Raw genomic sequence first — 14,813 nt, forward strand, 5'->3', positions numbered from 1 at the left:
ACAAATATAATTGTACCAGTAATTACTTGTACAACACAATAACTTTGAGTTGTTATTGCTTATACTTTTGCTTTAAACAAAATGTTTTATTGAAAAACTCCTTACTTTGAGTTAGTTAGTGTGGGATGTTTTGGTCAATCGTCTGGTATTATTTTTCTTTTACTATTTTCTTGTATTTATTTGTTTGTTTATTTTTTTTGTCTTAGAGTGTGTGTGTTTTTGAAATCTATACTGTGTTTGATTTTTTTTTTTTCAAATATTCATTCTTAACTTAGTGGGCTTTTATTTTGGTTTTTGCATGGGATATAAGAGCCACGGCCACATCCACTCTGTGTATTATTTCTGATTGTATCCAGCTGATTAGTTAAGCCTTCAAACTGATTTTTATAGTTCGATCTTATGTTGTAATGCTACACCGCTCTCCCAGAAAAATAAATCATGATTACAAGTTGCATATGTAATATCATATATTGGAATTAATGGTAAAGCCAAATAGATCAAAACCCCTATCTGATTGCACAAGACAAGGAAGCATGACATCTGGAGTTACACAATAAGTTCAATCTTTTCATTTACATTAGCCCGTGTTACAGCCAACCCGACAACTGCAGTGAACAAGGTCGTGGTCACCCGAAATTATTGCGATGTTTTTATTATTGCGAAAGTTGCAACAATGTTATAATCGCAATAATTTAAACTTCAATTTAGATAAGTCCATGAGGAACAGGGTCTGCTTATCCGTCCGGAGCACCTGAAATCACCCCAAGTTTTTGATTGGGTTCGTGTTGCTTTAGTCTTTAGTTTTCTATGTTGTGTCTTCTGTACTTTTATTTGTTTGTCTTTTTACTGTAAGCCATGGCGTTGTCAGTTTATTTTCTATCTATAAGTTTGACTGTCCCTCTGGTATCTTTCATCCCTCTTGTAAAACTCTAGATATGAATTAGATATGACATTTTTCTGAATATTGCAAAAAATCAAATCTTGTTTTAGTTTAAAATGACAAAATCTCAATAATAAATGCACGCGATAATTTTTCAATGTACAGCACTGCTACATTCAAAACACCATTCTGTGAAAAGAAATATCTTTGAAGTGTTGTCTTTTTTTTAACTTAATTTGGCCTTCTTTACATTACTAATATTCTTTCTGTACTATCTTGCGCTTGTGAAAGCGAATTATTAGGTTTAGATATTTCTTAATATTTTTTTCCTCGCTGATTTCCATCTTTACATTTAAGAGTTTTGTATTGCTTTTTTAAGTTTTGCTAATATATTTGTTATTCAAACAGGACACACAAGTTTATACATGTATCTATGTCTAAGTCATTGATTAAATGTTTAAAGGGAAACGATTCCTTGAGAACATCAAATATAAGGAATTGTACAAGTAATAACTTGAATGTTAGCGTCATACAAGTAATTACTTGTATAAAATGTTGGTAAAAGTAATCACCTGTACAAAATAATAACATGCGCACGACATATACATGATATCGATATCAGTACGATTTTGTATCAGTTGGTTCATAAAAGTTCTTTAAAGTTTTCATACATCCAAATGTTGATATTACTTAAAGTCGTTGTTATTTCCTAATGCTGTCTGCGAGGCATATATTAGCCAGGGAAAGCAAATTTTTGTCATTCAATTTCAGCCAGCAGATATCATGTCTGACCATCTACTAGTAGCAGCTATAGACTTTGGTACGACATATTCTGGATATGCCTTTTCAACAATAGCTAACTTTAAACTTGATCCACTGAAGATACATGCTAATCAGGCTTGGAATGCTGGAGGAAGACAACTCCTTTCCCTTAAAACACCAACATGTCTACTCCTAAACGAGAAAAAAGAACTGGCTTCCTTTGGATTTGAAGCAGAGAACGAGTATGCAGAACTGGTACTAGACGAGAAACACCACGATCACTATTACTTCACAAGATTTAAAATGAAATTATATCAGACTAAGGTATTTTTTTAAAATTGTTACACATTTTAAAGACTTGCAAATGCATAAAGACTTTTTGAATAATGTATTACTTCAATGCAAATACTGTTTGAAAAGTGTATCAAATTATGCACGAATATTTTAAAGCTATAAATATTTCACTGTAACCAAAATGGTCATTACTTGCCTGTAAATACATAGATAATTTATTATTATTAAACTAGGATTTAAGTGAAGATATGAAACTTGAAGACGTAGCTGGTAAAAGTTTAATGGCTATAGATGTGTTTGGTCAATCTATCAAAGCACTAAAAGACCATTTGTTGAAATTGTTGATTACTGAGGGGACTGGTGTTCAACCACATGAGATTAAGTGGGTACTAACAGTTCCAGCTATTTGGCCTGATAGCGCTAAGCAATTCATGAGAAAAAGCGCTGAAAAGGTAATACACATGATAAGCTTGTATTGAAAAACAGTTGATTGTTATCTTCAATGAGAAAAAATCATTAGTATTTGTCCATTCATGATATTCACATTTATGAAGTAAAAAAAAATATATATCTGCAAAAATCCCAATTTTTTTTTAAACAAAGAAAATATATGATTGAATTTTTTTTTAAGTATCAAAACACCAGTATTAAAGAAACCATATATATAAAAGCCTGACGCTTGAATTAAGACAAATCTGACAGCAAATGTCGGTGTATCAATGTGTATTCTCGAGCACGAATTGTATGAACACGATATTTTATACTTTTTGTGCTGACATGAATTATCATTGATATTTTTATATGGATAAATATACTGTTTACAAAGTTTTGAATTTTCGAAAAAAATAAGGCTTTTCTACTTCAGGCAAAGATTACCTAGCGGAATTTGTCATTACTTTTAGGAATTTTGGTCCTTAATGCTCTTCAACTTCGTAATTTATTTGGCTTTTAAATTTTCTTTTGCTTCGAGCGTCACTGATGAGACTTCTGTAGACGAAACGCGCGTCTGACGTATATACAAAATTTAGTCATGTGAACTATGATGAGTTTATTTACTTGAAAAGAGAAAAGGTATCCAGGTGTAATGGTAAGTCGTTATACTAAGGCTATTTTTTTCTTATTTTTTCTGTAGACTTAGCTTTAATTTTTTATAACCATGCGTTGGCAAGCTTGATAACTCGTAATTGTTTGTCAGGAACTAAATGTACGATGATGTCCCATACGGAACCTTCTGACCTTGTTTGTTTACATTAAAATTTCAATGGCGTCAAAATCACGTGATGTCAATTCGTTATATCCAATCAAATTGCTCTACTGTCAATTAGGGGATTTTTCAGTCTACGGCAATTACGTTATTTCTTTCTGGGATATTGCTTCAAAATAGTTTGAAATAGTTCTGGGTTTTATTCAACAGGAAAACTCTTTTTTTGCCATCCCTTTTGACATCAAGGGAATTTTGTATGAATATTTACCTACAGTCATGATGGTCAGAATATCGATCTTTTTATAATGAATAAAAAGAAAATTCTATGAAAAATAAATGTAAATTGTTTCTTATTAACCAACTCTATATGCCTGTTCAAAATTATGGCATGGACATCGTTTTTTCATATAGTTTTCCTTTCATTTTGGTTGGGTTTTTTTCGCGGGAAAATCGAGAAAGAGGTAAGGAGCATGTCTGCTACAAGATTGATGACGCTGAATGGAATGTACACAAAGCAAAGGAGGCCGGAAATGGGATTTTGTGAAGTTCTAGAATGTTTTTAAATATTCGGAAGTTGGGATTGAAACGGGCATTAGAAAATTGGCATTTTTTGGCAACAATTGAGAACAACAATGAAAACTTACCTTTAGAAATGTTTTTTTATTCAAAAGTGCAGAAAAAACGTATTTTGCACTGTTTTTCTACGCCAGAAGTACCGTAGTGACATCAATGCGGAGTTTCCCCGTGTGTTAAGTTCAAACACAAATACCTAACGAACTGACAAGATGAACGATCTTAGACTACGGTAGGATATATTATGAAAGAGCGAATTGTTTTTTAATATTTACCTTGCTTTCCAGTTAATAAGTGATACAGATACTAAAATTGTTCTCTCTGAATTGATTTATACTTATTTCTTTCGGCGGTTAATCTCTTCACTAAACTTCCATCCCAATTTTCTATTTGTTGGACTTTTAATGATGTGTCACAGTTCATTTTTCTGCACACAAAAAGCTGTTGAAAATGGTAAAAAACTTCTAAAATTAGGAAATTTGTATTATGCCATTCAGAGATAAATACAAATTTATCTTTTTTGGGGTAAATAAAATAAATCATATCAACACGTTTTAAAATGCATGCCCTGTTTTGAAAAGTCTTTCATCACTTAGATTAACCCCAACTTTTAAATTTCCGGCCCAGTAAAAAGCCGGGCTAATAGATAAAATTTAGCTGATCTGTAACAATAACATCTTCATGCAGGCGATTTGTTGTCACGATATCTCAGTTGCATGTGTTCTAATTCCTTCGAGGGAAGAACAAAAAAATTGCGTAGGCAAATTTACAGATCTAACATTGTTGGGTTGATGTTTAGACGAGTATATATATATATCAGTCATGAGATACTAGATGTATATGTGCGATAGACCACATGACCACCTTAGTCTCAATATAAAGCTGTCGGTGGCCAAGTGCTACCTTTCCTCGTTAGTATAATTTAGCGTCGTAATACAGTACATAAGGCATGAAGATGTTAATGTTTTATATACAAGTCACATTATACCTGAAGATCTGTGAAAGCAGCAAAAGTACTAGTGACAGTGATGAATTGAAACCGTTATTATCTTTTAATAATTTTCTTATATATATTTTACCATTAAGATGGCCTCAACCTGATTACTTGTTTCGTTTGCCTCAAGACAATAACCTGCCATCTATCATTATCATCCTGATCTTATCCAGTGCACAATTATTAAGTGAATGTCAACTGAAATGATCATTACGACTAATTGGTGACCTTATGCTTTTTTTTTTATTTGGTCGGGGTTGTTGTCCCTTTGACACATTCCCCATTTCCATTCTCAATTTTATTACGACTAAACATGCTAAAAGAATATCATAAACAACGAAAGAGCATAAAAGAATATCATAAACAACGAAAGAGCATAAAAGAATATCATAAACAACGAAAGAGCATAAAAGAATATCATAAACAACGAAAGAGCATAAAAGAAATCATTTTCAAAATGCAATCAAATCATACAAGATGTATTATAAGTCAAAGAAAAAAGAACTCCAACCAATTACAAAGGACAACCTGGCAAATATTTTTCTACAATACAAACATAAACAACTAATGGTTTAATCAATAAATATCTAAATATTTAAATATTGAGTAGAGCCCAGGTGGTCGTGTGGTCTAGCGAGACGGCTGCAGTGCAGGCGATTTGGTGTTACGATATCTCAGTAGCATGGGTTCAAATCCCGGCGAGGGAAGAATCAAAAATTTGCGAAAGCAAATTTACAGATCTAACATTGTTGGGTTGATGTTTAGACGAGGCGAGGGAAGAACCAAAAATTTGCGAAAACAAATTTACAGATCTAACATTGTTGGGTTGGTGTTTAGACGAGTTATATATGCATTATGTACACAGCCATATATCACCATCATTGATGGCGATCCGATGGATACATCTGTTGTAGGGTTGTCACTGACTCAGACGTACTTATGTATATATATATGACTCAGACGTACTTATGAATATAATTATTTTCTGTGACTGTATCTTACATTAATTTGTAGGATCCTTTACTATAGATAATTTAGCTGATCTGTAACAATAACATCTTCATGCCTTATATATCATGTACTGTAGTACGCCGCTAGATTAAAACTGACGTGGAAAGGTAACACATGCCCACCGAAAGCTCTTTTTTTGAGAGCCCAGGTGGTCGTGTGGTCTAGCGGGACGGCTGCAGTGCAGGCGATTTGTTGTCACGATATCACAGTAGCATGGGTTCGAATCCCGGCGAGGGAAGAACCAAAAATTTGCGAAAGCAAATTTACAAATCTAACATTGTTGGGTTGATGTTTAGACGAGTTATATATACAAATATATACAACTCGTCTAAACATCAACCTAACAATGTTAGATCTGTAAATTTGCTTTCGCAAATTTTTTATTCTTCCCTCGCCGGGATTCGAACCCATGCTACTGCAAATTTTTGTTTCTTCCCTCGCCGGGAGCCCAAGAGGTCGTGTGGTCTAGCCGGACGGCTGCAGTGCAGGCAATTTGGTGTCACGATATCACAGTAGCATGGGTTCGAATCCCGGCGAGGGAAGAACCAAAAATTTGCGAAAGCAAATTTACAGATCTAACATTGTTGGGTTGATGTTTAGACGAGTTGTATATATATATATATAAGTACGTCTGAGTCAGTGACAACTCTACAACAGATGTATCCATCGGATCGCCATCAATGATGGTGATACATGGCTGTGTACATAATGTATATACAAATCGTCTAAACATCAACCCAACAATGTTAGGTCTGTAATTTTGCTTTCGCAAATTTTTGGTTCTTCCCTCGACGGGATATATATATATATATATACAACTCGTCTAAACATGAACCCAACAATATATACAAATATATATATATATATATACAAATGAAAAATACATTGTGTATAACAATAATAATATAACAATTACTTACTTAAAAAAAACACACGTGTCTCATGTCGTTCTCTAGATTAACCTATCGTGACAAGGTAACACTACGACTATTGAGGTTATATTTTTATATAGCGTATTTGGTCGAGTGGTCTAGTTCTGAACATGAGGCTAAGCGATTGGTGCTGTAGTGTATCAAAGGTGTGAGTTCGAATCCCGCTGAGGGACGAACAAAAAATTATCAGTAGAAAATCTAACTCTAACACTGTTTGGAGTAATTTTCAGACTTATATATATATATATATGATACAGGCATTTTATAAATTTAGGCATTTTGAAAAATGACTGAATTTTCGGAGCAAATTTCAACAAATTGCCAGTTCAGTTTTAGGCAATTTGTAGAAGAAGGATATCATTGACAAACGCGGAAAAACACAATATCTTGCAAAGAAACTTCTGCCAATGGTTCCGTAGAATGAATTTATTTTATAAAATACAGCTCGGAAAGTTTGTATGTCATATGATATGTTCTTTTACGTGGTACGCACCCACTTTGTAATTCAGATACTAGTGCTATAATGCTTTGCTTTACTTATTATAAGGGGTTGCACAACCCATATACAAGCCAAAAACCATATAAAGATTATTTGATTGGGACCCCTAAAGTAAAAGAGTGCTATAATGCTTTCATTTACTTTAGGGTCCCACAACCTATATACAAGCCAAAACCATATAAACAGTTTTAATATAACGGACATATTTAAGCCTATAATATATAAACAATCAATACAATAGAATATTATTTAATATATCAATTACAAAATGTATTCAAACACATGTATATAGTGGGACCCTCCATTTTTCAACAGTAATGTTGGGACTCCTAAGGAAACGGAAGGCCAGATTTTTTATTCATCAATTTGGGAATCAGAATATTTTTTTCAGGAAAAATACTATAACCCTTCTGCCTTTTCCAGTTCAATGTTTGTTCCCTAAACATTATCCATCTAAACTTATAATTAAATTTTAGACATAAACAATACGTTAATTAGGGAGGGGGTAGGAGGGGTCCTGATCCCGAAATCCCGGGCTTAAAAAAACGAAATCCCGAAATCCCGGACTTAAAAACACGAAATCCCGATGTCCCGAAATTCGAATAAAGAATTCCCGGATCTCGAAAGGGTCCATCCCGAAATCCCGGACTTAAAAACACGAAATACCGATGTCCCGAAATTCGAATAAAGAATTCCCGGATCTCGAAAGGGTCCATCCCGAAATCCCGACCTAAAAACACCCGATCCCGGAGTCCCGATAAAGGTCCTATCCCCCATCGTTAATGTAGCCTAGGACATTCGTTCTGAACATGCATGAAATATTTGCCACTGGACGTTAAACAACCAACAACTAATCAAAACATAGGACATTGTCTTAGTATAAAGCTGGCATTTAAGGTAGCGCCTTCCTCATATTATGAAAGATAATAACTAATACGGCAAAGTTTCTCAAACTGCATTTAACAGACAAATGACAGTGCCTTGACAGGATAAGCGTCTCCTGTTTAAGACTCGGTGGCAACTTCAAACTTTTTTGGGTAGCGGTGAGCAGCTGAGACATCAAGTACCCCACCCTTTTCATGTATTTGTTTCTCAAAAATATGTACCTTGTCATATATTACTTGACAAAAAAAACCATCTCTATAGACATATTTGGACATATTTATCTTCAAGTACATTAGTTTATAAAAAAAAATATGAGGTCCCGCTCATTATCGCAATCTTGTTTAGAAGCAACGCAGTCACACTAATCACACCTTGCTTTTCCAATTAACTTGTCACATCTTACCACTTTCCTTTATTTGCCCTTTTAATATTTTAAATTATAAAGAAAATTCAAAGAGGCTTAATTAAAGACGCATCACTCATCATGGGTAGATCTGCTCCAGTCGAGGCACAAGTCCGTGAAAAGCTATAAACCAAAAAGTCAAGTCAAGTCAAACTAATCATGATTATTATTTACTGTGATTTTTGGAATCTATGATAAAGAAGATATTCATGGTTGGCGTGTGTGCTAATTGCGAACCACAATGATGTCGAAAGTTAAGTGGTTAGAGGAAAGGTAATGAAACAGCAAACTGTTTCATGATTCCGTATTCTCCATTTTTGATTAAAGCCAGATTTTACGCCAAATAATGTAGTTACAAAATATCTAGACAAATATTATTTATGTTAAAGTTCTGTCATCCAAACATTTTGAGAAATGAGAAATAATCGTCGCACTTTCAGTAAAATGTATTCTTGATTATTTTTTAAACTCTTCTTTTTTAATTCAGTAATTATTACAAATAAAACTGCTATCGTGTTCAAAGTTTAATTTTTTTTAATATAACACTTCATTCCTTTAAACAATATCATGCATTTTGTAAAATGCCTTTCAATATTTTCAGGAACTTTGTTAAATGCCTAGACAAATTAGTCATAATGGCTATTGAAGTGAAATTAGTCATTATGTATAATGACGATTGAAGTGAAATTAGTCATTATGTATAATGGCTAAATCTTGCCTAAATTAAGAGAATGCCTGTTACACATTTATAGAATTAATGCAATTATACATGAACCCAATCAAAATCAGAGGTGAACTCGGATCAATACTGCATCAATATCAAATGACCTTCAATAATATGTTTCCGGAAAGATCGGTCATTTTAAAGGTTGATAATTTGACAATCGAAAAATGCGTTTAAAGGGACACTAGCTACGATATATCATAAATAAATTAATACATTATTTGTTTACAATCAATTATGAAATAGAAATAGTGAATTGATAACAGCAAGTGCCCCTTTAACGTATATTATCATTTGCCATCATAGCAGACAGCAATTATTAAATAATAGATAAATTTGTTCTTTTTTGTGTATATAGGCAGGCATCGACCATAAAAAGCTTTGCATTGCCCTTGAGCCAGAGGCTGCCTCTATACATTGTCAATACCTACCTACAGAGAAGCTGAAGGGTGCCACTGACGGATTTACTGTGAGAGAAACAGGACAAAAGTATATGGTTATTGACTTGGGAGGTATGTTTTTGTCATTAAATCCAGATTTATATCATCTTGACTAGAGTTTTGTTAAATCTTCCCCCCTGAAACAACTTGACCAAAAGTTTTCAAATTGTACCTGAGTTTTTCATCTGGAATATGTTTGACAAATTGCATCTGAGGGTTTGATTCATCGATAAAATATAACACAGGATTAATGTAAGGATTGCTGATATTCCAACCACTAAAGCATCTAGCGGATAAAAAAAAAACCAACAGAGTAAGATTTACCTTATGAGATTTTTTTATTACACATTACTGTCCATGAACGGAATTTTGTATATAATTCAGCATGTCTCTTTCCATTGACTGAAATCAACTACTGACCGTTTTAGCAGTTATTGTCCTGGAATGATGCCGTTTACTAGCTATTTTATATGTTTTTTGCGGAAACCATTATACTTCTAAATAAAGAGATCATTTAAAAGTAAAACATTCTTCTAATAATCAATCAACCAATCACTCAATCGAAAATAATTTCAACTGGCAGTATTTCCAATAGAATCCTTATAAGAGTGATTGCTTTCAAAGTTTGATATACTTATTTAAGTATTTTTGGAATAAATTCAATCCCTCTGTCGGATTTTCTTCCACGCGAGGAAGGTATATTCAAATCAATTAAAACAGATAGAAAGAAACTGTGGAAGCGAAATTTCAATACAAAAAAGACCAAAGACCAAAACTACTTCTATGAGGTTACATGAGTGACGATTTAATTCATTTTTTTCATTTTTGTAGAAACTTTATACGCTCGTCAGATGATATTCAAAAGCAAAACAAGAATGTGTCCAAAGTACACGGATGCCCCACTCGCACTATCATTTTCCATGTTTAGTGGACCGTGAAATTCGAATAAATTCTCTAATTTGGCATTAAAATTAGAATGATCTTATCAAAGGGAACATGGATACTAAGTTTTAACTACCTTGACCAAAAACTTTAACCTGAAATCAACACGATTATTTTCTATGTTCAGTGAACCGTAAAATTGAGGCCAAAACTTTAATTTGGCATTAAAATTAGAAAGATCATATCATAGGGCACATGTATACTAAGTTTCAAGTTGATTGAACTTCAACTTCATCAAAAACTACCTTGACCAAAAACTTTAACCTGAAGCGGGACAGAAGGACGAACGAACGGACGGACGGACGAACGAACGGACGGACGGACGAACGAACAGACGAACGGACGCACAGACCAGAAAACATAATGCCCCTCTACTATCGTAGGTTGGGTATAAAAATCAGAAATATTAAAACTAATTATAAATTAATCAGCAGTTTGTATTTTCCTTGGAGTTCAGTATTTTTGTGATTTTCCTTTTTACCAGTGGATTTCTAATATGAGTTATTGTCCTTGAATGACGATTTTTACCCATAGTATTGCATTATTTTATAGTAGATCAAAAGACACTGCAAACAGCAAACACATTATCATGTCTTTAACTGTTAATGTCGTATTAACACTACGTTCATTGGAAGTTGGATGTGTACTGAATATTTAAGTTTTGTTTTGTGTTGGTTTTGAAATAGCCTTCAGTAATCACGAGAACTGTACGATCTGAACATTGAATTTTAAGCGTCTTTATTTGTTTTGCTTGGTTTGCGCTATGATATGTTTAACTTAACTTTTTGAAACTATTTTTTATATTTCATTCTTATGTTTTGCTGTTACACATTAGTTTGGGGAGTTCGCAAGTGTAATTCTGCTACATTATTATATGCCGGTCCCAAATCTGGAGCATGTGATTCAATGGCTGTCGTGTTTGCTAAATATTACATTTGTTTTTGAATTATTGTTTTGAACAAAAATAAAGCAGTTTGTTTTCTCGTTTTGTTGTATACTGGCTTTGTCATTTAGGGGTCTTTTATAACGCTGCGGTATGGTTGCTGATCTTTCTTAAAGCACGTCATATGGTTCCTCCTGAGAGTTGTTTCATAGGCGTTTATGTCTCATCTACTTATTCTTATACTATCATCAAAATTAGATAAGACAAAATGACTAAAATTATCAGACATTAAAAAACCGGAATTATTTTCCTTTAGTGACCTTTATAAGCGATTTCCTCCTATTCTTAAAACTATGATTTCTAATATTACCATTTGAGTAGAAAAAAACGGACAACAGCTAAATAAATAGGAATGGAATTGTCAATTAATGTGTCTAATATGATTAGTTTTAATTATATATGTTTCCTAAATTGTATTTTTATAAAGAGATAATTTATTGAGAAATATAAGGTTTCAGCTCCATAGGTTGAACTAAGTTGGATTTATGATGATAAAAAATGTATCTATTAATTTCAGGCCCTTTTAGGTCAAAAAGCTCTTCACTTTTTTTAGTTCATATATTCTCTGCATATACATATTCGGTTTTGATCTTTTATGATGAAAATAAATCCAGATATGCGCTTAGGATATATATGAAGTCTTAACATTTTGAAACCATAAGTCACCATTTTTACCCATTCCCCTATTTCTGCTTATATTTAAAACTATAATATTATGTAAAAAACACTTGGTCCAGTAAGATTTGTTAGTGCCACAGGCTTGAACAAGACTCCGAGGGTTCTTGTGTTTTCATTTGACATTGCTTTATTCTGCACAGAAACAGCATTAAGCAAAGACTATGAACAACCTTTATTTTGATAGATTGACAAAAGTTGCTTCGAAACGGCGATATATTAAGATTAAAAACCTTTAACAACTCTCCAAATTAATTTACATTGCTACTGGGTATCTTGGGTATAAGTTAAGTACTCGAGAAACAGAGATACTGGCATGATCGATTCCAATTTGAAATCAATTGCAAATTTTCGTTTTAAAGACTAAAAATTTCACGAAGCAATGCTGAATAAACATACACATTTTATCAGCTAATTGATGTTTAAAACATTCAAGCGCTTCTTATATTTTTTACTCAAATTATTTTGATTCTCTGTTATATAATCTTGAGATTATGGCTGTCTATTTATAACAGAAGAACGGCAACTATAATGATATTACATAGGGAACTGAAATTAAGATAAATTACATCACTTGACCCGTATGCATAAAACTTTTAAAAGTAGGGAAACTACGCCATTTTACTTAAGTAGTATGCATTAAAAATCCAAAGTTTTTCCTTTGTAAAATCTTAGTTGTGTTAAGTCACGCCTACAAAGCATAAGTGGTATGCATTAATGAAGGCAACAGTATTATAAAGCTGTTCAAAAATCATAAATCGATTGTGAGGAAGCAAACTAAAACCGAGGGAACGCATCACCTTTAAGAGAAAATCAAAGTAACAGCAGAAACACCGAAATGCAATAAAACAAACGGAAACTAACATAGAAACAAACTATTTGATAACAACTGTCATATTCATGACTCGGTACATGGCAATTGAAACTTTCTAAACCATAGCTATTTATTTTTCATATCTAATTATACTAGTTTATTAAGTGTTAAATTTCTGTGGCGGAAAATATAGAGAGAAGACTTTAACCTTCAAAAATGAGTGTATTCAAAGGAAAAATCAGTAATTTTGATAATAGCTCATATTTGTCTAAATTTCAGCAAGAATGTACCATGCAGTATTGAGTCAGCTTCACACTCTGATACATTTCCAGTAAAATAAATATATCAATCCAAAAATGTGTGTGTTTTGATAAAGATTATAACACTTTTGGACAAATGCCATTGGTGTTATATGAACAGTCATAATCACTTGACTATTTTAATGTGTATGTCTTTTAAATGTCTGTGAATGCGATGGTATGAGATCGCTTTCCGGATGGTTCTTTCTTGTCCTTCAATTAATTATTTCATTCTGCAGGTGGCACTGCAGATATAACAGTACACCAAAAACTAGAAGGAGGTCATCTAAAAGAGCTGTGTCATGCCAGTGGTGGTGACTGTGGTGGAACATCTGTTGATAATGCATTCGTTCAGATGATAGTCAAAATTCTAGGTGCACCTTTAATCAACCTTCTGAAACAAGAGGATCCATCTGCCTATTTAGATTTGCTTCGAGAGTTCGAAACTGTAAAGCGCAAAATAGAATCAACCACATCTGGAAAGGTAAACTTCACCGTTCCCTGCGCAACCATCAATACTCTTTGCGAAAAACATCAAAATGAAAGTTTTAAATCAATGATAGAGGCATCGCCCTTTGCCAACCAAATTGCACTCAGAGGAGACAAACTAAGAGTAGATGCCGATATTATGAAAAATTTGTTTTCACTGACTGTAAACAACATAATCAAATTAGTCAAAGATGTCCTGCGAAATCCTGTAGTCAGTGATGTTCAACTTCTACTGTTGGTTGGAGGATTCTCCGAATGCCCTCTTATACAATCCGCCATGAAAAAAGTATTTTCCCACAAGCGCATTGTAATACCAGAGGAAGCTGGATTATCTGTATTGAAAGGGGCAGTTCTGTTTGGGCACAAACCTGATTATATTGCTTCGCGTGTCATGCGATTTTCCTATGGGACGGATGTATCAGTATCGTTTGATCCGAACGTCCATGAAATTTCCAGGAAAATAATAAGACACGGAGAGCAGCGTTGTGACGACACGTTTTCTATGATAATAGAAAAAGACCAGTCTGTTCCAGTTGGAACCAAGATCACACGAGGCTTTACAACTGCAAATCCATATCAAGCTAAAATGGGAATGAGAATTTTTGCATCTACCCAAAAAAATCCCTCATACGTTGATGAAGAGAATTGCCATTTCATTGGGGATGCTACTATTGACATTCCATGTCCAACCGAACAGAAGCGATCAGTTGAGGTGAACTATATTTTCGGAAATACTGAAATTAGCATGATAGCTAAAGAAGAACTGCATGGGTCTACATGCAATGCAAGTTTCAATCTGATTTGAATAAACTGCAGATAATGACAGCATTTTTTAGGTGGAGGGTTAAGATTATGTATTATAATCTAGAATATAAATAATCTTTATTTATCCTAACAGAGTAATTTATATTATATCATAAAAAAAGAACTATAAGAAAGTGCGGAGTGTTTATTGTTCTTATTTACCTACAAGTATGTAGATTGCAAATCGACAAATTGCCAACAGATTATGTTTGAAGAAAATTGCTACATTACACATGGGCTCGATTA

General features: G+C 33.4%; 1 protein-coding gene across 1 annotated transcript; it reads left to right on the forward strand.

Moving 5' to 3' along the window:
- Positions 1-1,659: 1,659 nt before the first annotated feature.
- On the forward strand, positions 1,660-14,580 carry LOC134714833 (heat shock 70 kDa protein 12A-like). The gene is made up of 4 exons (XM_063576445.1): positions 1,660-1,966; positions 2,170-2,388; positions 9,520-9,673; positions 13,514-14,580. The coding sequence occupies exons 1-4, from the start codon at positions 1,664-1,666 to the stop codon at positions 14,566-14,568; spliced, it is 1,731 nt and encodes a 576-aa protein (XP_063432515.1). The 5' UTR covers positions 1,660-1,663; the 3' UTR covers positions 14,569-14,580.
- Positions 14,581-14,813: the final 233 nt, after the last annotated feature.

Source organism: Mytilus trossulus, chromosome 4, assembly GCF_036588685.1.
Source record: "Mytilus trossulus isolate FHL-02 chromosome 4, PNRI_Mtr1.1.1.hap1, whole genome shotgun sequence".
NCBI classification, from domain to species: domain Eukaryota; kingdom Metazoa; phylum Mollusca; class Bivalvia; order Mytilida; family Mytilidae; genus Mytilus; species Mytilus trossulus.

Excerpts from the sequence above, each read along its gene's own strand:
- LOC134714833 (XM_063576445.1), top strand. The coding sequence starts at position 1,664 with ATGTCTGACCATCTACTAGTAGCAGCTATAGACTTTGGTACGACATAT. Across the intron at positions 2,389-9,519 it reads TGAGAAAAAGCGCTGAAAAG|GCAGGCATCGACCATAAAAA; the intron begins GTAATACACATG and ends TTGTGTATATAG. Across the intron at positions 9,674-13,513 it reads TATGGTTATTGACTTGGGAG|GTGGCACTGCAGATATAACA; the intron begins GTATGTTTTTGT and ends TTCATTCTGCAG.